The 26,433-nt window shown below is 40.1% G+C and overlaps 1 protein-coding gene across 1 annotated transcript in view; it reads right to left on the bottom strand.

Annotated features, from left to right (window-relative positions):
• ATP6V0D2 (ATPase H+ transporting V0 subunit d2) overlaps window positions 1-26,433 on the bottom strand; it is a 56,939-nt gene that overhangs the window by 14,362 nt on the left and 16,144 nt on the right. Inside the window, exon 4 of the mRNA XM_055284843.2 lies at window positions 264-442. Coding sequence (XP_055140818.1) covers window positions 264-442 — 179 coding nt within the window. The remainder of the gene's footprint in view (window positions 1-263; window positions 443-26,433) is intronic.

Raw genomic sequence — 26,433 nt, 5'->3', positions numbered from 1 at the left:
CCTTCTCTACTACAAATGGTTCACATGTGATCTGAGCACGTTGCTTCATTTGTCCTGATCTGAAAAATGAGGGAGCTGAACTAGATAATTCCTTAATGTCTCTGCCACTTCCAGGAATCTTCATGATATGCTACTGTATTCGTGGAAAAAAAACTGTGAAATCAAAGTACATTTTCTTTTAGACCACAGGGAAGAAAAAATAGTACATTTTCTGACTGTGATAACACACACAAGCAGCTACAAAATTACCTAAGTGTTCCTACCTAATGGCGTTTCGATCAGAATGGCATTAAAGAGATCTGAAGGTGTCTCTGCAATGTTGACAGCTTCCATTTCTGTGAAACGGCCCAAGGGGTGGCACTTCCCCAGAATTTCTTTCACAGATTTTTTCTGCAATGCACCATTCATCAGCAGAATCACATTGTCTATCATGTAACTGCACCTGGTTTAGAAGACAACTCAATCATTAGAGGACAGCTGCAAAAGGATAAGAAGCATCCCACAAGTAAAAAATACACACTGTTTAGGTACACACTGTTTCATTCAGAAAATACATGAGTCTCTTTTTATTTTAAACACTGGGGTTTAGGAGATGTGGAGAAACATATATGACCTCTGAGACTGTCATAAATCGAAAAAGCATATTCAATATATTTTTTTTTTTGAGGCAGAGTCTCTCTCTGTCACCATGACTGGAATGCAGTGGCCCAATCTTGGCTTACTGCAACCTCTGCCTCCCGGGTTCAAGTGATTCTCCTGCCTCAGCTTCCCCAGCAGCTGGGATTACAAGCTCTCACCACCATACCCAGCTAATTTTTGTATTTTTAGTAGATACAGGGTTTCACCATGTTGGCCAGGCTGGTCTCAAACTCCTGACACCAAGTGATCTGCCCGCGTTGGCCTCCCGAAATTCTGGAATTATAGGCACGAGCCACTGTGCCTGCACCTGGCCATGAAAAAGCATATTCAGTATTCTAACAATTAACTAAATAAAACCTTGGCTGGTGGGAATATGCGGAAGAAGCCCCTCCACAGTCATTCTCAAATGTGATGGGGCGGGGGTGAGGGTGTGAACTTGTTTGGTTTATCAGAATGGACAAAGGGCTTGAAAAGTTGAAAAACACAGACCTGGAGCATCTTACTCTACTTTAAAAACTGACTACTATATTTGAAACTGCAATGAAGCCTATCACTGAGGATTCAAAATTTAATTCTAAAAAATACTGTGTAATTCTGTCCTCATAGGAGATCACATTGTGAATTTTCTAGGCCACCCTCCTCACATCCCCGAGTTTATTAATTCATATTAATTCATATTTTAATCATTTTTATGTGATTTCTTTATTTGATATAAGCTCTGCTCGGGATACCCTGGGTGCATGTCCTGGTTCACTCATGTAGTCAGCACCTAGGATATTCCAAGCAATGAGGTTGAGAAGTAAATGAGACCTAGGGCCTTACTTTACAGAGAATACAGCTTAAGTGAGGAAATGGACAAAGAATCATTTACAACAAATCACAATAGGGCATACACGCTATGCAAAATAAATTATAGAGGAGTGTGGAAAATCACAGCTGGACACTAAACCAGTCCTGGAATTAGACTTGCTAGAGAAATGACAGTCAAGTAGAAACTTGAAGAATTAGTAGGAGCTGGCCAGTCAAAAGGGGCTGGGAACTGGGGAAAAGCACGTTTCAAGGCAGAAGGGAGAACATTTGAAAAGCCCCAGAGATGGGAACACAGCGATACACAGGGTGTTTCCTTTGCCTGGGCCGAGCACTGGAGCTGGAACTGGGGCTGGGGCTGAGCATGTTCGGTCCCGAAAGACAAGATGAGGAGCTTGAATGTTAAGGGCAACAGAGGATACTGACTGCCCTTACACTGAAGGGAATATTATGACCTATGTAAATATTAAAACAGGAGAAAAGGTAAACAAACACCTATGCAGTGAGGTGCTTTACAAAAAGTTACTTTTCAAACCATAGCTGCAACACTGTGAGGTATGTCGTATTATTATCTCCATTTTATAGACGAGAAACCAGAGGCCCAGAGATGTGAAGATATAACCCATGATGACATACACAGCTGACAAGTAGGAGAGCCGAGACTCAGACTCAGGCAGTCTGCTTCTGAAATCTTCCTTTGAACCCTCACATTATGTGCTTTTAGTTGTTGGGGTGATGTGTAGGTTTCTGGGCTTGACAGTTAGGTTATAGAGCCATTTATTGAGATGAGAGCATTAGGGGAAGAGGAGGTTGCAGTGGGTGCAGACGTTTTAGATGGGATGAGTTTAAGGTAACCAGGAGGTAACCAAGAGGAGATGCCAAGTAAGCCTAAGAAGTGTGTGTCCTGAAGACAGCTGCCAATTCGAGACATTTGGGCGAGCAGGTCAGGACGGGTTAGTTTAAAGGTGGAAGCCGAAGTCTTGGGAGTAAGCAGGATCACATTGTAGAGTGCATGTAGAGGTCTTTCTTGGGAACTCTGGGGAACCCCAGCTTTTAAGGACCTTGAAGGAAATTCAGAAGGATGACTAGATGGGGGAAGGAGAATCAGGGGAGACAATTTTAGGAAGTTCTAGAGAGTTCTAAGAAGTGATTGGAGAGTCAAAGTCCACATGTAAGTGAGACCTGGAAGTAGGCATCTGTAGGGTACAGCAACTAAGGGGTCATCAGGGAATGCAATGAAAATGCCTTCAGTGGAGTGTGTCTGTGCAAGGGAAAGGGAGAAGAGGATGGCAGAAGACTGGCCATTGTGTGTCTGAAATTAACGGGACATGGAGGCTTAAAGAATGGAGTTCATGCTGCAAGCTGACCTTGAAGGAAGAGAAAACCAGATACGTGGAGATACAGGGGCCAAGGAAGCTTTCAGTTTTTAGTTTCAATATGTGTCCTTTTAGGGTGGGAGGAAGAGAAGTGAAGATATTTAAGTGCTGAGGGGAGGAGGCAGTTGACAAGGCGAGGTTGCAGATCAGAAGGAGGAAGGGGCAATGCAAACCTAGTCCTCGAGGTTTCACAGTGATGGGAAGCTTAGCCACTGTTGTGAGATACACTTGAAAAATGATACCTTTTTACTGGATGAAAATTTACCTGAACACTTAGAAACATTGTCACCAGAGTCTGGCTGCATGGGGCACAGACTTGCTGGGCAGGGAATTCATTTCTGGCTGGAAAAGGGGGTCTCCTTCATTGTGGAGCTTCTACAGCTTACCCCCAAAAATTCTAACTAAAGAAGATTTTGAAGCAGGCAATTATCTCTTTATAAAAAGCACATGACTATAAAGTTTCTTCACCTCCTGAACAGCAGTACCAAATTTAGACATTATGGAATTTTAGAATCCTTTTTATCTCTTCAAAATGATATTAAAATGGAAGTGCTTATTTAACTGTCCCTTTATGGCTCAAAAGCAATTACCTCAGAGGGCAATTGCTAGTACTTAATAATCCTTAGCAGACTCCAGACATTTAATTGTTCCCCATAACCCCCCTGCAATGTAAAAGCATCTGAGCTGCGAACATTCCCAATTAGCAGAGGACTATTAGAGCAACGGTGACGGGCGACCAGCATCAATGGTGTGAGCAGGATGCAGGCTGCATATAACACCCAGACCTGCCTCTACAGTGTGTGCATGTGTGTGTATTCAGTATTTTTATTTTTACTTTTTTACTAATAGACAGGCTAAGCTCTATATTGCAATGAGAAAGGGCTTTATAGATGGGGTTCAATTTTATTTCAACTCTTACTGACTGGCCTTGTTTCTAAAATGGAACAATAACACCTGTTCTTGCAGTGTTGCTCAGAAACACTGAGAACCCAGGGCTTGGCCCACGGTGAGGGGCAGGGGTGTCTCTTTCCTGTCCCCTCTCTCATCTGCATCACACATAGGTACCAAGTATATAATTATCATTGGCTGTTGGGGTGACAGGGACATAATGTAACCAGAAGACAGTTTACTTTCTCTAGACTATAATCTTTGTAGATCTCCAGGGGGTCATGCCTGCAGTGGTTGGGAAGCAAATAATTGCTGACATTGCCTGAGTAATTTTTGAACAAAAAGACACCAGGGTGTTAACCTAGTTCAAACCCCTGTTTTAGATAATTATCCTCATAAGTAGTGACAGAGCCACCCATTCAGTTAGACGTTAATTTTTCTCCTACTCATGGCCTAGACAAATGTCCTTTGACACCTGTAAAAATCATAGTCACCTAAAACTGCGATGAGCAAATTATTCAATTTCAAAAATTTTAGGATATTAAAAAATTTTTAAATGCTGATTCTTTTTGAGGTTTTTACTATGTGGCAGTAATTATATGCACAGTCTCACTCAAGCTTCACAACAACTCAATGCTGTAAGAACAATTATTAAGGAAAACTGAGGCTTAGCAGTACTAAATACCTTACCCAAGATCACAGTGCTGGCAAGCAGCAGAGTTGGGTCCCTAAAATCAAAGTGCTGGCTCCCTAGTAGGTTCAGATAAAAGAGCTCAAGCCAGATGATATTTTAACACTTCCATTTGATCTTAGAGCTATTCTTTCTCCTCCTGCTCCCTAGCTTATTTAAGGATCTCAAAGATAACTATATTTTCTGTATGATAACTACTACATTCTGCTGCTATAACAGTTGCTAAGAGGTCAAATAATATAGAGCCATAATTTGGTAAGTTAGAGGAATTGCTCTTCTCTGAATAAAAATTTTAGTACTTCAGTGTAATTAGCAATAGCTGAGAAATGACTGTCATTCACTAAGCACTCTGGCATGAGATAGAAAAAGAGAAACACCTAAGAAAAACACAGTTCAGTGAAGAAGCTCTCCAGGGTATTACCTCTTCATTGTCACACCCACCCTTTCCCACCCACCACCCCCAATGCCTAGAAAATGCGAATCAGTTCTCCTACTCTATAATTTTGCCATTTTCTGAATAATATATAACTGGCAGCAGATAATATGTGACATTTTGAGACTGGCTATTTTAACTCTGCTCAGTGTTCTTGAGATACATGTAATACATTCAAGCTGTTGCATGTAAACAGTTTGTTCCTTTTTATTGGTGAGTAGTATTCCACGGTATTGATATACCACAGTGTATTTAACCATTCACCTATTGATGGACATTTCTGGTTTTTTTCTAGTTTTTGGCTATTACAAATAAAAACTGCTAAGAACATCTGTGTGCTGATTTTTATATTAAAATAAATTTTATTATTCTTGGATAAATGCCCTGAAGTGCAGTTGCTGAGTGGCATAGTAAGAGTATGTTTAGTTTTTTAAGAAACTGCAAGACTATTTTGCAGAGTAGCTGTCCCAATTTTAGTGCAGTGTTAAAAACCTTTTTTAAGTGTCTTTTCCTTCCCTGTTTATAACTTATATTTCCACTATATACATTGAGAACCACATCAGACAGTGCAATGATTTTTCCTTCAACTGTCAAATACAATTTAGAAAACTCAAGAGGAGAAAGAGTATATTGTATTTACCCATATTTTTCTCATTTCTGTTGTTCTTTCTTTTTTCCTGTTGTTTCAAGATTACTCTTTTTATCATTTCCTTTGTGTTTCAAAAGCTTTGTTTAGCCATTCTTTTAGAATGGGTCTGCTAGTGACAAAATCTCCTAGTTTTCCTTCGTCTTAGAATGTCTTGATTTCCCCTTCATTCCTGAAGAGTATTTTCACTGAATACAAAATGCTATTTTTTCTCTTGTCTTTATGCTTGAAAAATACTATACCACTTGCTTCTGGCTCCATGAGGTGCCTAATGAGAAATCTGCCATGGTTCAAATTGCTTCTCTGTTATTGGTAAGGTGTCATTTCCCATAGCTTTCAAGATTTGTTTTGTCTTTTTTTCTTTCAGAAGTTTGATTATGACATGTCTTGGCCTGGATTTCATTGGATTTTTCCTGTTTGGGGTTTCACTTAGCTTCTTGAATCAGTTGGTGTGTGTCTTTTGCCAAACGGGGGGTATTTTCAGCCATTATTTCTTTGAATACTTTTTCAACCTTTCTTTTTTTCTCCTCTCCTTCTGGGATTTATTACTACTCTGCATGTGGCCTCTATTGACACCAAGGCTAAAAAGAGGGCTCATTACTGCTGGGAGGTGGTCAAAGGCCCAGCTTCCCACTCAGCCCTCTCTGACCCCACTTACAGCCGGGTAAGAGTAGACATCTGGGTCTCCAGTGAGCCTTTGCTGACAGGGGTGGGGTTGCAGTTTTTCCCATGGCACTTGGTTAGAGTACAGCCATTATTATCTGAAGGTTTTCTGCTTGCGGCCAGGCGTGGTGGCTCACGCCTCTAATCCCAGCACTTTAGGAGGCTGAGGTGGGCAGATCACAAGGTCAGCAGTTCAAGACCAGCCTCGCCAATGTGGTGAAACCCCATCTCTACTAAAAGTACAAAAATTAGCAGGGCGTGGTGGTGGGTACCTGTAGTCCTAGCTAGTTGGGAGGCTGAGGCAGGAGAATAGCTTGAACCCGAGAGGCAGAGGTTGCAGTGAGCTGAGATGGCGCCACTGCACTCCAGCCTGGTGACAGAGCGAGACTCCATCTCAAAAAAAAAAAAAAAAAAAAAAAAGACTTTCTGCTTGTGAAGCTGCCCCTTTCCTGCCCTGGGTCTCAAGTTTCTTAGTCAATTGATCTTCTCTCTACCTTTTAGTCGTTAGTGTCTTCCAAGACGCCAATACTTCAACCACAATAAGACAGCATCTTACCCCATTTAGAATGGACAGTATTAAAAAGACAAACAATAAAATATGCTGGAGAGAGGATGTGGAGAAAAGGAGACTCTTATACACCGTTGGTAGAAATTTCAATTAGCACAACTACTGTGGAAAACAGTATGAAGATATCTCAAAAAACTAAAAACAGAAACACTATACAATCCAGCAATCCCACTACTGGGTAGCTATACTAAGGAAAATAAGTCAGTATGTCGAAGGGATACCTGCACTCACATGTTTATTGCAGCACTATTCACGATAACAAAGATATGGAATTAACCTAAGCATCCATCAACAGATGAATGGGTAAAGAAAGTATGGTACAGATACACAATAGAATACTATTCTGCCATAAAAAGAATAATATGTCATTTGCAGCAACATGGATGGAATTGGAGGTCACTATGTTAAGTAAAATAAATCAGGCACAGAAAGCCAAATATCATATGCACTCACTCACTTGGGAACTAAAAAAGTTGATCTCATAAAGGTAATGAGTAGAATGACAGATAATAGAGGTTAGGAATGGTGGGTGGTAGGGAGGGGGAGATGAGAAGAAGTAGATTAAGAGGTATAAATATACAGTTAGATAAAAGGTATAAGTTCTATAGTTAGACAGAAGAGCAGAGTGACTATAGTTAACAACAATGTATGACATATTTCAAAATAGACTGATGGTTCCCAACACAGAATGACAAATACTCAAAGTCATAGACTCCTCAAATACCCTGACCTGATCATTACACATTCTATAACTATAAAAAAAAAATCTCATGGACCCCATAAATATGGAAAATGTTATGTATCAATTAAAAAAAAACACACTAATACTACAAATGATCCTGTGGTTTGTTTAGTGCCCTAAAGCTTTTTATACCTCAGGGCTATACACAGTATGGTATAAAAGGATGGCGGAAAAAGAACAGTTGTGATAAGGAGGTGTTAAGGGGAACCCAGCACAGTGTTCTGACTTCAAGTACTCTTAGGTAGTTTTAGTACTTATACATATAGGCACTCAGGATCTGGAAAGTGGTCATCTTATAATCACTCCTGTCTCCATAACCCTGGGAAAGCATCCTGTAGACCTAGGGGGACATGTACAACAGTGGAAAGGCTGCTGTCCTATAGAATGTTCAAAGTTATTCACTAAGATAGGTTTTAATTTTTTTTTTTTAAATTTCAATTTTTGCATATGTTTTTAAATGGACAAAAGGCTGGGTGCAGTGGCTCCCACCTGTAATCTCAGCACTTTGGGAGGCCGAGGTGGGCAAATCACCTGAGGTCAGGAGTTCGAGACCAGCCTGGCCAACATGGTAAAACCCCATCTCTACTAAAAATACAAAAATTAGCTGGGGGTGGTGACAGGTGCCTGTAATCCCAGCTACTCAGGAGGCTGAGGCAGGAGAATCACTTGAACCTGGGAGGCAGAGGTTGCAGTGAGCTGAGATCACACCACTGCACTCCAGCCTGGGCAACAAAGCAAAACTCCATCTCAAAAATAAATAAATAAAAATGGCTGGGTGCGGTAGCTCACACCTGTAATCCCAGCATTTTGGGAGGCTGAGGCGGGTAGATCACGAGGTCAAGAGATAGAGACCATCCTGGCCAACATGGTGAAACTCTGTCTCTACTAAAAAATACAAAAATTAGCTGAGTGTGTTGGTGTGCACCTGTAGTCCCAGCTGCTGGGGAGGCTGAGGCAGGAGAATTGCTTGAATCCAGGAGGCAGAGGTTGCAGTGAGCCAAGATTGCGCCACTAAAATCCAGCCTGGAGACAGAGTGAGACTTTGTTCCCCCCACCCCCCAACACAAAATAAATAAATAAATATAAAATGAACAAAATAGATTAGAAAAATGCATATAATATATAATTGGTGTACCTGAAAATGATGGGGAGAATGGAACCAAGTTGGAAAACACTCTGCAGGGTATTATCCAGGAGAACTTCCCCAATCTAGCAAGGCAGGCCAGCATTCAGATTCAGGAAATACAGAGAACGCCACAAAGATACTCCTCGAGAAGGGCAACTCCAAGACACATAATTGTCAGATTCACCAAAGTTGAAATGAAGGAAAAAATGTTAAGGGCAGCCAGAGAGAAAGGTCGGGTTACCCACAAAGGGAAGCCCATCAGACTAACAGCTGATCTCTCAGCAGAAACTCTACAAGCCAGAAGAGAGTGGGGGCCGATATTCAACATTCTTAAACAAAAGAATTTTCAACCCAGAATTTCCTATCCCGCCAAACTAAGCTTCATAAGTGAAGGAGAAATAAAATACTTTACAGACAAGCAAACGCTGAGTGATTTTGTCACCACCAGGCCTGCCCTAAAAGAGCTCCTGAAGGAAGCACTAAACATGGAAAGGAACAACCGGTACTAGCCCCTGCAAAAACATGCCAAATTGTAATTAAATATGTTCTCATATTATGTTGGTCTTGTGTTTTAATGATTGAGGTATATGATTAAAGGATGGTGATCACTGATCTAAGGGGACAGAAGGGACACTGGACACTATATAACAAAGAACCGCTGGCCACACTGTTATTTGTCTCTAAGATAAAATCCAAAAGGGTCTCTGAGGTAGAGAAGGGGAGAGTTAAGATTTCTGATGTACTTACGAGTACTGAGTCAGAGTGAGCAGAGATGGAGATAAACTCAGACCTTGAGAACAGAATCGAAAGGGGAAGAACTGGGGTGGGGGGTTGTTATGACCGGCAGACATGCTCCGAGGCTTCCCCATAGGGCACATGGGGAAGAGGACAGAGGCAGGCAGCTGGGCATATTATTCTTCCTCTTAAGTAGCCCCAAGAAGGAGGGCTTCACTCTGCGGAGAGAGTGTTTTCAGGCTGCGTCTGTCAGGATTTGCAATGGTATTTGATGAGTGTAAACACCCCTCCAGGACACCTTCCTCCTCATTCCTGGAACTTGAATTCTGTGATAATTTGTCTTATGGTTGCCCTATCTCCCAGGCCTGTCGTTTTCTTTTTCTATTTAGCTCATTCGTTGTTTTGTTTTCCCTGTCTATCTCTTAAGCATTGCACACCCTGAGATTAGAAAAACTCTGTTTTGTAAAATCATTTTTAACATAACTTAATTTTTAGAATAATTTTAGATTCACAGAAAAAACTGAGATGATGGTACAGAGAGTTTCCATATACCCCATACCCAGTTTCTTCTTATTAACATCTTAAAATAGTACAGCACATTTGTTATAATTAATGAATCAATATTAACATATTGTTATTCATCAAAGTCCATACTGTATTATTTCCTTGGTTCTTAAGGGATAGGAAGGAGATTTTTGCAAGGAAGAAGGAGAAAGAGAAAATGGTAAAAAAGAGCACAAAGAGTTGTCACAAAATGAATGGGACAAGGCAGCAATGGTAAATGCCATGGTGAATTAGGAAAGAGCTGAAAAGATATCCATTGGACTTAGCTATTAGAATGGCTTTCGGTGACCTGATGGGGAAGGAAATAAGACCGAAGTGGGATGAGGAAATAAGAGAAAATAGAGAAATATAGATTATTATTTTCTTTTTTCTTTTCTTTTCTTTCTTTCTTTTTTTTTTTTCTTTTTGAGACAGGGTCTCTCTTTGTGACCCAGGCTGGAGTGCTGTGGTACAATCACTGATCACTGCAGCCTCGACCTCCTGGGCTCAAGCAATCCTCCCACCTCAGCCTCCAGAGTAGTAACTGCAGCTACAGACATGCACCATCATGCCTGGTCAATTCCCACCGTCCCCCCTTTTTTTTTTTTTCTGAGACAGAGTCTCACTCTGTCACCCAGGCTAGAGTGCAGTGGTGCAATATCGGCTCACTGCAACCTCCACCTCCCGGGTTCAAGCAATTCTCCTGCCTCAGCCTCCTGAGTAGCTGGGATTACAGGCATGCGCTATCACGCCCAGCTAATTTTTGTATTTTTGTAGAGACGGGGTTTCACCATGTTGGCCAGACTGGTCTCGAATTCCTGACCTCAGGTCATCCACAGGCCTCGGCCTCCCAAAGTGCAGGGATTGCAGGCATGAGACACTATGCCTGGCCAATTATTTTTTTCCTTTTTTATAGAGACAGGATCTCCCTGTGTTGCCTAGGCTGGTCTCAAACTCCTGGGCTCAGGCAATCCTCCCACCTCAGCCTCCCAAAGTGCTGGGATTACAGGCATGAGCCACCATGCCTGGCCAGATTATTCTTTTCAACAAACATGGCACCACAGGATGAGAAGAAGTAGACAACTACTCTCTTCACAGGGTCGCTGTGCACACTAAATCAAATTACACATAGGAAAGCAGTTTGTAAATCATAAAGAAGTTGTCACAGTAGAAGGAGCCCAGGCTTTGAAACAGATAAACCTGATTTAAGCCCAGCTCTGCAACTTAAAAACCCTAAGAGTTCCATTTCTTCAGTTTTGAAATGAAAATATTTATTCAACTTTGAATGGTTGGCATCAGGGTTAGTAACACTTATGAAAGCACTTGTAGAGTGCCTTGGATAGAGGAGGACATACACTGTTAGAAGAAGATATTTTCCTGTAAACTGGACTTTGTGGGAAATTATAAGCCACATCATCTTTAATGTAAAACATTTGAAAAGTTTAGTTGAGGTAAGCCTGAGCTTTCTTCATCTCCGTAGTTTTGGATTTAGTTTTAGCTAAGAGAGTTCTTTCTAAATTTACCTATTGCTGTCAGATAATAAGAGATTATCATGTCAGTTGTGGTGTGAAGACCAGAAGCTGAGTGATACAGTCATTTGGAAGGCTGGGACACCAAAAAAGAAGACCGTAAATCGTATTACTCAATAGTGTTGAGATACTAGCCCTCAAGTCTGATTTATACCTATTTCATAAAACCTATTACCACCTCGTTTTGTATCTTGTAACCCCAGAGCTGTCTTTGTGTGGTCATTATTTTATATACTGTTTCCTTTAAGTTATCTGAACTTCAAAAAGTTCAATATTACCTCTTTGGAAATGTAATCAGCAATCTCAAAATATTACTTGCCAACTGTTTGTCAAAACTGATAACAGCTTTCCTATAAAGAGACCTGAGCCCCTTTGCTAGATGGAGGCACCTCAATACTCAGTCTGAACTTTGTCCTTTGGGCCTGAGAGAACATTTAACTTGGTGATGACAACAGCTTCACTGTCTACACACATTGTGACTAATATTCGGCTTGATCACAGGAGCCACATCCCTTTTATTGTTTGTTTGTTTATTTATTTATTTTGAGATGGAGTTTCGCTCCTGTTGCCCAGGCCGGAGTGCAATGGCGTGATCTCGGCTCACTGCAACCTCCACCTCCCAGGTTCAAGTGATTCTCCTGCCTCAGCCTCTCGAGTAGCTGGGATTACAGGCGCCCACCACCATGCCCGGCTAATTTTTTGTATTTTTCGTAGAGATGAGGGTTTCACCATGTTGGCCAGGCTGGTCTCTGCCCACCTCAGCCTCCCAAAGAGCTGGGATTACAGGCATGAGCCACTGTCTGGCCTTATTTTATTTTTTTAGAGACAGGGTCTTTCTCTGTCATACAAACCCAAGTGGCGCAAATATAGCTCACCACAGCCTCTAATTGCTGGGCTAAAGTGATCCTTCCACCATGGCCTTCCAAAGTGCTGAGATTACAGGCATGAGCCACTGTGCCTGGCCCAGAAAGCCACATCCTCGTATCAGGCCTTGATTGCTACAGGTTTCCTTTCTACCTAGGAGGCTGGATCCACATCCTTCATCTGCAACATGTGATCAAATTCTTTATGACAACCATTTTGTTTTAGGTGACCAGAACTATGTGAGATGTTGGCTAGGTAACAATTATACATAGAGAATGTACAAGGATAGGGACATAAAATGCATGTTCAGGCTGGGAGCTGTGGCTCATTCCCGTAATCTTAGCACTTTGGGAAGCCGAGGCAGGAGGATGGCTTGAGCTCAGGAGTTTGAGACCAGCCTGGGCAACATGGCAAAGCCGCCTCTCTACAAAAAATACAGAAATTAGCTGGGTGTGGTGGTGCGCACTTGTAGTTCCAGCTACTCAAGAGGCTGAGGTTGCAGTGAGCCATGATCACGCCACTGCACTGCAGCCTGGGTGACAGAATGAGATCCTGTCTCAATTAAAAAAAAAAAAAAAAAGCATTTCAGGGATCATTGTTCATGGAAAGGATCAGGGTGTGTGTGTGTGAAAGGCACCTTTCATTTAGGAGTTTCATTGAGGAATTAAATAATTTATAAAAGTACACTAAATGTATTTCACAATTTTTCAATGTATGAATTTTCAAATGAAAGTTTTCCTTGATTACATTGGTAAACATTTTTTTGTTATACTGTGGATTTGTTCAATCCAACACTAACCACATATGCTTACATGGGGCAACCCTGTCATATTGCGTGATTTCCTTGTCAGCTGAATTTAGAATATCCCCATAAACATTCTTCTGTCTCTTAAAATTTCACATTTTTGGTAACATTTCTTCCTTCTCTGAAGCTTCCCTTTTTTAAATAGAGGAAGTGAAAATTAAAATAATTTGAAAAAGCAAACAATTTTGCTGTCACACTTGTTTTTCCTTGTAGCAAAATAAAATACTGAAAAATTACTTAGAAGTCAGCATTGCCATAATAGCATATTTTAGAACAAGAATGCTGATCACTTTGCATTTCCCAAGCCCTTGGTTGCTCTGGAATTTTACGAAACCTCTTCAGTATTTAAGATTCTCTACAATCTTGGTTTAACCCAACTGTTTAGATTAAAAATTCTTCAAAGTTAACTTGTTCTCTTCTACATTAATGTCTTGGTTCCTAGTCTTCTCCAGATGTATAAAGTTTCCCTTCCTTACCAATCCTTTAAGGCCATATTTAAGTATCATATTTTTCATGAAGCTTTTAAATGTCTCCAGCTAGAGGTGATATCTTTTTTCTTTCTAGATTTCTGTATTTATATTTATCCTGGGGTGAAATTAATTTTCTATATACATTGGCAGTAGCAGTGATGAACATAAGGACTACTTAGCTCATTCATTCACTGCCTCACATATTTAGTGTGACATAAGGCTTGGATTCCAGTACTAATTCTGCCACTGGAGAGCTGTGTGCTCTTGAGTAAGTCGTTTTACATGTTCATTTCAAACATAGTTATTTACAGATAATAAATAACTATAGGGGAGTGGGAGAGGGAGAGCATCAGGAAGAATAGCTAATGGATGCTGGGCTTAATACCTAGGTGATGGGATGATCTGTGCAGCAAACCACCAAGGCACACATTTACTTAAGTAACAAACCTGCACATCCTGCACATGTACACCCGAACTTTATACTATATGCAAAAGGATATATATATATATATATATATATATATAGGCTGAGCACGGTGGCTCACGCCTATAATCCCAGCACTTTGGGAGGCTGAGGCAGGTGGATCACTTGAGGTCAGGAGTTCGAGACCAGCCTTGGCAAAGTGGTAAAACCCATTCTCTATAAAAATACAAAAATTAGCTGGTCGTGGTGGTGTGTGCCTGTAATCCCAGCTACTCAGGAGGCTGAGGCAGGAGAATCACTAAAACTCAGGAGGTGGAGGTTGCAGTGAGCCAAGATCACACACCTGCACTCTAGCCTAGGTGACAGAGTGAGACTCTGTCTCAGAAAAACAAATAAGTTAATTAATTAAATTAAGTAAATAATACATAAATTAAAAATATATTAAATAAAATATACCTGTATATATTTATGCAAAAAATTATAATAGATTACATTTTAAAAGGACAAATTGTGGACAATACGTATATGATCTCACTGTTCTAAAACAAACAATAAGCCCAACTATGTATATTTATATCTGTGTTTAAATATAAACACATGCATATATAAAAAAACATTTTTCACAAGGGAAAAGTTTAGAAAGATATGCATGAAAGTTTTGAGTGGTTACCTCTGGGCTCCGTGACATGAATTCTGAAGTATAGTCTTTACTCAATCCATTTTTTTATTTCTAAAAAGCCAACAATACTAGTACCACTCCATAGGGTTGCTGTGAAAATTGATTAAATTTAATACAAGAAAGTGATTATAAAGGTACTAACTTGTGTAGTGAGCACAAAATACATTTTAGTAAAAAACCTCTCTTGTTTTTTAAACACACGTGCTTATTTCCAATTAAAAAATAAAAAAGATAAAATAAAACTAGGACAACGGATAAGTGTGGATTTCAGTCTCCATCCTGAAAATGAAGGTTATGGGACAGTCTCAAATCTCTTAAACTAAGCAGCTGGGGAAGGAGTAGTATTTTGGAAAACAGGTTATTGGGATCAATATTGCCTCCTGGTGGTTGATTGGTGCCTTGCCAGACAGTTGCTCAAGCACAAAGCAAAAACTACGCCCACCTTGGTCCTGATTTGTATCCCACTCAAAACTGTTGTAGCGATGGCATCCTAAGCTCTTTCACATCCATTACCTCAACATCCTCAACCTCAGACACTAATTTTGTTGACATGTGGCATCAGCAACCCAACAACAGTAGTGGTGGGGCCTGTGTTTTCTGTTCTCTCTGCTGTTTGCCTCTCTCCAGCCGCGTCAACCTACAAACGCTTAGCCTTTCAAGCCTTAGCTTGGGCATCACCTTCTTCATGCCACCTTTTCTCACTCACACAGGTGAACATCATACTCAAATACACAAATAAAATTGGCTACATTTTTTGAGCATGTGTGTGGATGTGTGGGTATATTTATATATTGTATAAGTATACATTTTTTCAATCAGCCAGTTTCAGGGGAGTGTGATCTATGTAGTCACACACGACTCCATGCTTGGTTTAATTCTCTGCTGCTGTTCTCTTGAAATCACTGAACACATTTTAAACAAGGAGCTCTATATTTTGCACTGGGCCTCACAAAATATGTAGCTGGTTCTGTTTTTAAATTAAACTCACAACTCTATATTGTATATAATTATGATTCTTGTACTACAGATAAGGAAACCAAGGCTTTGAGTGACTAAGGGACATTTTTGAGGTCCTACAGTTGGTATATGATAGACCCAGTTTAGAATCTACCTACTGGTTCTAAGAATTTCTCACCTGGATCAGGGTTGCCTGGAGGGCTTTTAAAAGAGCAAATTCATTGATTGCATTCCAGAAAAATCATAATTTTTAAAAGCATGATCTTAGAATCTGCATCTTAAGTGACTCTTCCATTGGTTAATGAACAAAGTCTATATTCAATTCATTTCTAATCTTAGAGTCTCGCATAAGCCTTTACTCATAGTAGTCACTTACTGTTATGCTGATTAAATGAATATCATTCAGTTACAGATAGACCAAGTATGGCTTTGGCAGAATAGCGCCAGTGTTTTTCAATTCACAAAATGCTTGAGAGTTTTAAGCATGGAAGGTCTTATCAGCAACTGCAATAGGGACATGTTTGCCCTGCACTTGCTCCCCTTTGACTATTCTCGTTGAATCTCTGAGTGCAAAGCCTTTAAGACAGTGCAATCTGCAAGACCACAGAAGAACTTTTCCGACCAGAGACTCAGGATCACAAGGGCATGGTGGTGTCAAAAAGCCAATTTCATATTATTGGAAATTTGGTTGTTGAAGTTAGAATTCAACAAATGAAATATTATGCAAAGCTTGGGGAAAGAAAGACACAAAACTCAACACATCTATGTTCATGACCAGATGGAAGGCTATATACTCATTTAAAGATGTGGGAAAAATGCTGATAATACACAGAGAAAAACCAAGATTCAAAATTAAAGTGATGATAATCTTAGTTCTTTAAAAATGTATAGAAAAAGAGGATAGGAATATGTCAATTGATGGTGAGATTTAGGGTGATTTATTTACTTCTATAATTTCCTCTAATTTAGCATGGTCTTCCTAGTCTCTTTGATAAGAACTAAAAATAAAATCCACTTATATTACTTGCAAATCCTTTCTTTCCTTAACTTAGAATTCCCAGGAATTATTGTCTGCTTTCCCTCATGCCTCATAAATCAAGATACTAAATCCTGTTAAATCTATCTCTCAAATGATCTAATCATATTCCCCACCTTCCTGTCTCTACCATTCAAAGTTCCAATCTAAGCTTTTAAAATAGCTTCCCCTATTGTTTCTCTGCTTTAAGTTCCATCCCCTCCATGCATCTTTTATAATACTAACAAAATCATCTTCCTAAGATATACATCAGATCAGCCCCCTCACTTTGCGAAGCAGGAGTTAAAAAGTAAAAACATGCAAATAAGCAAAAAAGAAAAAAATGATCACTTTTGGAATGCTATTTGGAGTGACTTGATATCACATCTTAGGCTTTTTACTTAGCAGCTACAAGGATTTGGACACTTTATTTTTAAGTATGCCCCAGGAAAGCAGCATAATAATAGCAATTGCCAGTTATTGAACAAGTACTACGTGCACAATAATCCTAAGAACAGGTACTCTCCCATTGGCTAGATGAGAAACTAATGCTTAGATGTCAAACCACCTTTGGCCACACAGTCAGAGGTAGCAGAAGTGTTCAACCACTCTATCACATGGCCACCCAGGGGGAAAATACTTCTCCCCTTACAGGGTGGTGACCATTAAGTGAGGGGGTATCGTCTGCAGCACACAAGAAGCATGGAATTGATAGTATTTTCTGAAAGCCTTCCTGTAGTGACTTTTACTTAGAGACTTAGTGACAAAGCCCTTCACCTGGTCAACCTCTTTACTCTCTTGTCCAAGTCTCTGTTCTGTCTACTCATGTCCAGGTTCCAGCAACATCTGAGATGCCGTGTCATCTCCAAACACAAAATCCTTTCGTGTCTCACTTATTCTTTCAATCTATGCCAATTTTAAACAGTGGCCAAAATTCTACTTTCTCTACAGAATCATTTAAAGTCAAAATTCGTTGTTCCAATCCTCTAGGTTCCTCTCACTGAATGTTCAAGCTTCTATTATAGCTGTAGCTTAATTCTGTCTTGCTTTTACACCATTTGTGGACTTGCTTGCTGCATTAGAATGTGTATCTAGTGATATTTAGATTATCACTAGAATGTATCTAGTGATAATAGGGTGATCAACTCATCTGGTTTTCCAAGGACTTTCCCGGTATCAACATTATAAGTTCTGAGTCCTGAGAAACACTTTGGGTAAACTAAGGTGTTCAGTACCCTAATGTACAGCACACCACAAAGGCTGTAGATGGTTTATTATGTGTCATTGGGATATTTTAAAACTTTGATTAGCCTTTAGGAATGAATCTTTAAAGATTTCTTCAGTGTGTGGTCCTTAACCTCAGATTCTCAGTAATGTGAGAATTAGGACTTTAACCTAGGATTACTCACTACTGTTTAAGTACCAAAGATGACATTTCCTTGGTCATCCTCTATTCAGAAATTTTACAGCCTCTGAGGTGGGATACTTGAATGCTTGAGAGATTATTTTTAAAAAGATGCCTGGTTTCAAAAGAGATGAGAAGTTGAAATGCTGATGGAAAATGTTCGATAGGAAGGAGGAAAAATAAAACAACCAAGGCCTATATTAAATGGTCTCTTCGTTAAAATGTTATTGGATTCATTCCTTTGTTTCACACAACTGTGTATAATTATAGTATACAAACCCTCCAGCAGATCTTCCTGCTATTAAGTATTTAAAAATATCCATTCCAGATTTTCAAAATAAGTTTCACATGTACAGTAATTATATCTCATAAAATGTGCAATGCTTAAGATTGTATTTATTATACCAACTTAAATTTAGACTGTCTCTATTAACATTGATTTAATCATTTGTATAATGCTGTCTTGGGCATTTCCTAATAGGGCAGGAAGTTACTTCATTTGATGGAATTTCATGGGTGCTAGAAAGACCCTTGACTTTGCAAGATATACTGGAAGAGAGATAAGAGAAAGGGTTTTAGAACTGTGGGATACCTTTTCACCATTTGTATATTCTTTCTCTTTCTTTCTCTCTTTTCTTTCTTTCTTTCTTTCTTTCTTTCTTTCTTTCTTTCTTTCTTTCTTTCTTTCTTTCTTTCTTTCTTTTTCTTTCTTTCTTTCTTTCTTTCTTTCTTTCTTTCTTTCTTTCTTTCCTCTCTTTCTCCTCCTCCTCCTCCTCCTCCCCCTCTTCCTCCTCCTCCTTCTTCTTCTTCTTTTGAAATGGTGGAATCTTGCTCTGTCACCCAGGCTGGAGTGCAGCGGCACGATCTCAGCTCACTGCAACCTCCACCTCCCAGATTCAAGCAATTCTCATGCCTCAGCCTCCTAAGTAGCTAGGACTACAGGCATGCACCACCACACCTGGCTAATTTTTGTATTTTTAGCAGAGACAGAGTTTCACCATGTTGGCTAGGCTGGTCTCAAACTCCTGACCTCAAGTGATCCTCCCACCTTGGCCTCCCAAAGTACTGGGATTACAGGCGTGAGCCACTGTGCCTGGCTATATACCATTTCTTATTGTAATAAATCTCTAAGCTCCACAGAGAGCAGCTGAATGCTGCCAGGGTTGCCAGTCACAAGACATCACATGACATGATGGGACAGATCATGGATGGAGATTCAGAAGACCTAGGCTTTGGTGCTATCTAGTCTCTGACAGGGAGATAATGCTATCTGTATAGGTAACTGTCAAGAGAAACTCATGAAAGTATTTGTGAAAGTCACCTCCAAGTAATCAAGCCGAGGCCCCCTGATTAAACATTTTAAATCAGAGGTGCACCTCAGTATAACCTGGGTGCCTTCAAAAATACAGATGGGCTCCATTCCAAGGCCAATTAGATCAGAATCTACTGAAGTAGGGGTCAAGAATATAAGTAGTTTTTGAAGACCCACAGATACTTCTGATTTGCTTGCCTTATTATAAACTACCAGGACAATGATGAGATCATTAGCTTGCTAGACTGATAGACCTGGAATGGAATCCCTTTCATGTCTCTTACCTTGTAACTTTGGAAAATGCATTAATTCATTGACCCTCCATTTCTGTAATTTTAAAAATGGAGATATAAACACCCGGTTTGCAGGGTTCTTGTGTAGAGGTGAAGGTAAAACATCTAGATCAGAGTAAATATGTTCAGGGGTCTGATAAGTAGCTTAAATACAAAAGTGTTGGAGACTGTGGCTAATGGAAGAATGCAGCTTTGACAAAATGGTTTGTTTGTTTATTTATTTATTTATTTATTTATTTATTTATTTATTTATTTAAAGAGACAGGGTCTTGCTATGTTGCCCGGGCTGGTGAATCAAACTCCTGCACTTAAGTGATCCTCCTGCCTCAGCCTCCTGAGAAACTGGGACTACAGGTGCAAGCCACCACATCTGACTTCAAAGTGTTTTTTGTATGTTTGTTTTTGTTTTTGTTTTGAGACAGGGTCTCACTCTGTCACTCAAGCTGAGGTACAGTGGCATGACCATGGCTCTGCAGCCTCAATCTCCTAGAATCAAGCAATCCTCCTGCCTCAGACTCCCCAGTAACTGGGACTACAGGTATGCACCACCACACTGGGCTAATTTTTACATTTTTTCTCTTGTAGAGACAGGGTCTCACTATGTTTGCCAGGCTTTTCAAACTCCTGGCCTCAAGTGATCCTTCCGCCTTGGCCTCCCAAAGTGCTGGGATTACAGACATGAGCCACTGTGCCTGGCTCAAAGTGTATTTTTTAAAAGTTATTTTTTAAAACACTGAGCTGGCCTCACAAAATGTATCTGCAGGCATGACATCCAGTTTTATCCCTAATATAATGGTCAATAAAAAACCAATTCTCAAGTGCTATATAAAATATAAACTGCTGAGTTATTTGGATATATTTTTCTAGCTCTGTGTAAAGTTTTGCCGAATGCAGGATTCTATACTGATTCAACAAATATTCAATGCCCATTAGGTAATAGCGAGTCCAGACAGAGATACTAAAAGCGCTAATTCAAAGCATGTATAGCCAATAGGAAGAATAGATAAATTAAAATATATCCTTTAGTAACAATACTGATACTACCAAAACCACCTTTCCAATTCTACTTTTGCGTTAACATTCTACCCAGGGCTTTGTGATTATCTGTATTTTTGTACATAATTTTTAAAAATACTGCTTATAACTAGAAATATTTAAAATTTTAAGTAATTATTTTTGTTTTAGAAACAGTATATTTTAACATAGTAGTTTGTTGTGAAATAAGGACGCTTGCTTAATTAATGAATGCTAAGTTTCCTTCCATGTCTAAGATTCTATGATTAGGGCCAGGCGTGGTGGCTCATGCCTGTAATCCCAACACCTTGGGAGACCGAGGTGGGTAGATCACCGGAGGTCAGGAGTTCGAGACAAGCCTGGCTAACGTGGCGAAACCCCATCTCTACTAAAAATACAAAAATTAGCTGGGTGCGGTGGTGTGCACCTGTAGTCCCAGCTACTTGGGAGGCTGAAGCAGGAGAATTACCTTTTTTTTTTTTTTTGAGACAGAGTCTTGCTCTGTCGCCCAGGCTGGAGTGCAGTGGCGCAATCTCGGCTCACGGCAAGCTCCGCCTCCCGGGTTCACGCCATTCTCCTGCCTCAGCCTCTCCGAGTAGCTGGGACTACAGGCGCCCGCCACCACGCCCGGCTGATTTTTTGTATTTTTTAGTAGAGACGGGGTTTCACCGTGGTCTCAATCTCCTGAACTCGTGATCCGCCCGCCTCGGCCTCCCAAAGTGCTGGGATTACAAGCGTGAGCCACCACGCCCGGCCGCAGGAGAATTACTTGAACCTGGGAGGCGGAGCTTGCAGTGAGCCGAGATCGCGCCACTGCACTCCAGCCTGGGTGAGAGTGAGACTCCGTCTCAAAAAAAAAAAAAGATCCTATGATTAGGAAACAAGAAATCTGTGGGATCATCAGTGAGGGGAACCTTTGGCCAAAGGACTCACAGCTGTTTTTAGAACTAGAGCATTTCCCAGTGTATTCTGGGCACATTGCCTTTATATCAGGTTTGTTTCCTAATCCCAAAGTACAAACCCTGGCAGCTTTCTGGCTCAGATAAAATCAGGTTGCCCTCTGTCACTGTCATGGTCAGATTTTCTGAACTCAACTAAAATCTGAGCAAAATAATTTTATGAAGCCTACTGCTAACAATTATTTCAAATCATGAGTCCACCACTCGTTAGATCTGTGATCAGGGCAAATTATTGCACTTAAGTTCTAGGTTCCTCATCCTTAGAATGGTGATGGTAAGAATTGAGTAAGACTTGTCAGGAGGGTTAAATGAGATAATGTTTGTAAAGCACTTAGCTTTCCAACCTAATAAAGTCCCCGGCATATAGTAATATTCTGTAAATGTTGTCTAGTATGTTGATTATTATTTTTCCTTCCACACAACTAGGGCCATTTTGTCCTTCAGCTCAGGAATCTTTACTGTTTCCGTAATTATCCGTGCCAGGTATTTTTGCAGGAGGCACCACTGCTTGCAGAGCCTCTCTCACGGCAGCTATTGAAGATTAGATATGAATTTGGAACTGACTCAGCCCAAAGCCTAAGCACTTTCTACTTCCTCCCAACCATCACCGGGAGGAGGAATACGTTCTGTAAGCAATCCTGGCATCTTCTTTAATCTCTTTTACATTTTGGGTTTCTCCTTAAGGTTTTTACTTTTTAGGAAGGGCCTTGCAGATACCAACAAAATATACCACATATACACACAACCTTGAAAAATATTCTGCGGATGGGCGCGGTGGCTCACGCCTGTAATCCCAGCACTTTGAAAGGCTGAGGTGGATGGATCACTTGAGGTCAGGAGTTCAAGACCAGCCTGACCAACATGGGAAAACCCCATCTCTACTAAAAAAAAAAAAAAAAAAAAATACAAAAATTAGCTGGGCGTGGTGGTGTACGCCCGTAAATCCAACTACTCCTGAGGCTGAGGCACGAGAATCACTTGAACCCAGGAGGTGGAGGTTGCAGTGAACCAAGATCATGCCACTGCACTCCAGTCTGGGCAACAAGGGTGAAACTCCGTGAAAAAAAAAAAAGAAGAAAGAAAGAGAAGAAAGAGAAAGAAAGAAAGAAAGAAAGAAGAAAGAAAGAAAGAAAGAAAGAAAGAAAGAAAGAAAGAAAGAAAGAAAGAAAGAAAGAAAGAGGAAGAAAGAAAGAAGAAAGAAAGAAAGAAAGAGAGAGAGAGAGAAAGAAAGAAAGAGAAAAGAAAAGAAAAGAAAAGAAAAACACTCTGATGTGATAAGTTTCAACTTCCTTAGCCTGGCATCAAAGACTTTCCATAATCTGACTGGAGTTTGCGTCTCTAGCCTCGTTTCCCCACCTCCTCCTTCCTATTTGGCACACCCACTCCAGCCAAAACTGAACTGTTCCTCAGGCATGGAACAATCTTCCCATCTACATGTTTCAGCCCCGGATGCTAAGGCTTCTCCCGTGTTGCCAAATTCTACCATTTCCAGGCTCAGCAACATCAGCCCTTCTGGGAAGGTTTTCCAGAATCCCTGAACTGAGTCCTATGTAAGTCCATATCTAATCTCTACCCCTGACTAGCTGTATATTTGTGAATTCTTAGAAAACATCAGCATCTGTGTCTTGCCTGTAAGTAATATGGAAGGAATTATCCTAACCCATAGCGCTGATGGGAGGACTGAGTATGGCAAACAAGAAACATTGGCACTAACGTCATGCCTCAGGTATATCCACAATTCCTTCCTTCCTTGACCTACGGTCTTTTCTTCTACTTGCTTACTTACAGAAATGGAGTAGAAAGGGAGAGCTATTTGGGAAAAACAATTTGAGCTAGATCTGTAGTCTAATTCTTTACACGAAAATAAATTCTAAAATGGACCAAAGTTTTAAATGTAAAAAATGAAACAACATCTGTAACAACAAATAAATAGAAGAAAAGACAAGTGGATTTATTTATGAATTTGGAGTGAAGGCCTTTCTAAACAGGGTACAATAAAATACCCAGAAGGCAATGAATGAAAAAACAGTGATGAGTATAGCTAATTAAAAGCATTCAATGTTTCCACAGCAAAAAACCACAAACATTATAAAAATTAAATTATATAACACCAAGAAAATAGTTTTGCAACATATATTATTAAGGGCTAAAACTTTCTTAATTTACAAAGGGCTGTTATACGTCATCAAAAACTGCTGAAAACTGTAATAAAAATAGGCAATTAGGTCCTGTATCAAATCCACATAAATAATAAATATGAAATGATCAATTTCACTCATGAAGAAATATAAATTGAAACAAAGAGATACTATTTTTTTTTAACCTGTTGGACTGGCAAAAGTTAAAAAGAAAATATCCAATGTTGGTAATGGTAAAAGGACACAAGTCTTGCCACAGGTTGTTGTAGGGGTTTAAAATTGGTGCTACCTTTGTTGAGAACTTAGAAATATTTACTAAAATATAAAGATGCACATTCCTTTGACTCACCACTTCCACTGCTAAAAACTGAGCTTAGAAATAAGTTCAAGACCTGCACAGAAATAAGCTAATTGGTCTATGGCCATACCACCCTGAACGCGCCTGATCTCGTCTAATCTTGGAAGAAATAAGCTAATTGCAAATTTTTTTGTAAGGGGGAAAAATAAAAATAATTTAGCTACTTGTCAATAAATGATTGGTAAATGGAGTCATGGCACATATAGCCAATTCTATGCAGTTATTTAAAAAGTATGATGTTTTCCAGGCACGATGGCGCATGTCTATAATCCCAGCACTTTGGGAGGCCAAGGTGAGAGGATGGCTTGAGCCCAGGAGTTCAAGACCAGCCGGGGCAATAAGTGCGACTCTGTCTATAAAAACAGAAATAAATAATAAAATAAAAAGAATGACAGTCACAAGCATATTTCTAAGAAATATTAAGTGGGAAAAAAGTACAGAGGGTATATGATTCCATTTGTATAAATTTGAAATTGTGGGTGGGAGAGTGTGTAGCAATAGACACACGTACATGTAAGTATTTTTCTGGAATAACACATAAGACATTGAGAAGTGGTTACTTTTGGGAGAGAAACTCAGTGGGGAAGAAGGGGACATGTAGACACAGGGTGATATTTTTATTTTATGCTTTTCTGAACTCTTGAAAGATTGTAATCATGTCCCTTAATTACTTTTCTTTTTTTCTTAAAGATATTATTCATTAAATAAAATTGATCCTCAGATTTTATGATGCGATGTGAAATTCCAAACAAAAGAGACTTCCTTTACTTCTGCTCTTGCCCACTGTCAGTAATAGGAAATTTGCATTGGTTTTTCTTTGTGCCAAAGGCCTAGGAATGCAGGTCTGTTTTCATGGAATATTTTCTGTTTGCCATATTTAGATGCCAAGGAATATGTGCTACAGTGTGAGAAATCTTGCTGACTGACATATTATTTTCCCCTGAAATTAAAGGCATGTGTAGAAGTTAAGGTCCACTTAACTTTGTTCAGCTCAGCAAGCATATTTGGACATTCTTAGTTCCATTTTCTTGTTCACTGGACTCAAGGGCAGAGATACTGTCATTTGTAAAGTGGAAGAATGTATGGTGGAGGCCGGGCATGGTGGCTCACACCTGTAATCCCAGCACTTTGGGAGGCCGAGGCAGGAGGATCACCTGAGGTTGGAAGCTTGAGACCAGCCCAGACAACATGGTGAAACCCCCATCTCTACTGAAAATACAAAAATTAGCCGGGCATGGCAGCACATGCCTGCAATCCCAGCTACTTAGGAGGCTGAGGCAGGAAAATCTCTTGAACCCCAGAGGCGGAGGTTGCAGTGAGCCAAGATCATGCCATCGTACTCCAGCCTGAGTGACAGAGTGAGACTCAGTCTCAAAACAAAAAAAAAAAAAGTTAAAAGAATGGATGATACAGAAGGACAAAGAAAGAATAGAAGGATAGAGGGAGTATCATCTTCCTGGTCAGATAAGCGGATTCTTTTCATTCCCTGCTCCTTGAGGCAGCACCGTCATTTTATCGTTCAACCAGACAGAGGCTGAAACTGCTCTGCTCTTTCAGAAGGAGTCTCTGCCCTCTATTTTTCCAGGCTTTCTCTTATGATATTTTCTTGGAATCTGCCTCTAAAAATCTTAGGTTGTCTCCCAAAGCCATGCTTCCATACAGCCAACGCCCAGTTTCCTGTATTCTTATAACATGTCTCTAATTTCCTATTTCTAGTACTGAGCACAGTGTTTGACATGAAGTCCTCTTCTTTTGTTCCTCTTTGACTAATCTTTGGCTTATATTATCCAGCATTTTTTTCATTGATATTTTCTTTCCACAAATGTATTGATGCCTGAGTGCCAGGTGCCAGACCTGGGCTTGGACCTAGTCTTCAGAACTTTGTGCTTAACATCTAAATTTTATCTACATAACACACAGCTCATCTATTTGTGGGTCTTTCTTCCCAGTTTTTCAGCTAGGAGAACTGGAAAGGCATAAGCTTATTTCAAATGGTCCATTTGAGCACTAAGTAAAATTTATTAATTGGTGTCATAAAAGTGCAGTTCACTATTACGTGGGAGTTCAATTTTTTTTTAATTTTTTTAATTTTATTTTTTTTTGAGACGGAGTCTCATTCTGTCGCCCTCGCTGGAGTGCAGTGGCACAATCTCACCTCACTGCAACCTCCACCTCCCGGCTTTAAGCGATTCTTCGGCTTCAACCTCCCGAGTAGCTGGGACTACAGGGGAGTGCCACCACGCCTGGCTAATTTTTGTATTTTTAGTAGAGATGGGGCTTAGCCACATTGGTCAGGCTGGTCTCGAACTCCTGACCTCATGATCCACCCACGTCGGCCTCCCAAAGTGCTGAGA

The sequence above is a fragment of the Symphalangus syndactylus genome, chromosome 7 (genome assembly GCF_028878055.3).
Source record: "Symphalangus syndactylus isolate Jambi chromosome 7, NHGRI_mSymSyn1-v2.1_pri, whole genome shotgun sequence".
In the NCBI taxonomy this organism is placed as follows: Eukaryota; Metazoa; Chordata; class Mammalia; order Primates; family Hylobatidae; genus Symphalangus; species Symphalangus syndactylus.
The sequence above is the reverse complement of the archived record's forward strand: the minus strand, read 5'-3'. Positions and strand labels throughout refer to the sequence as shown.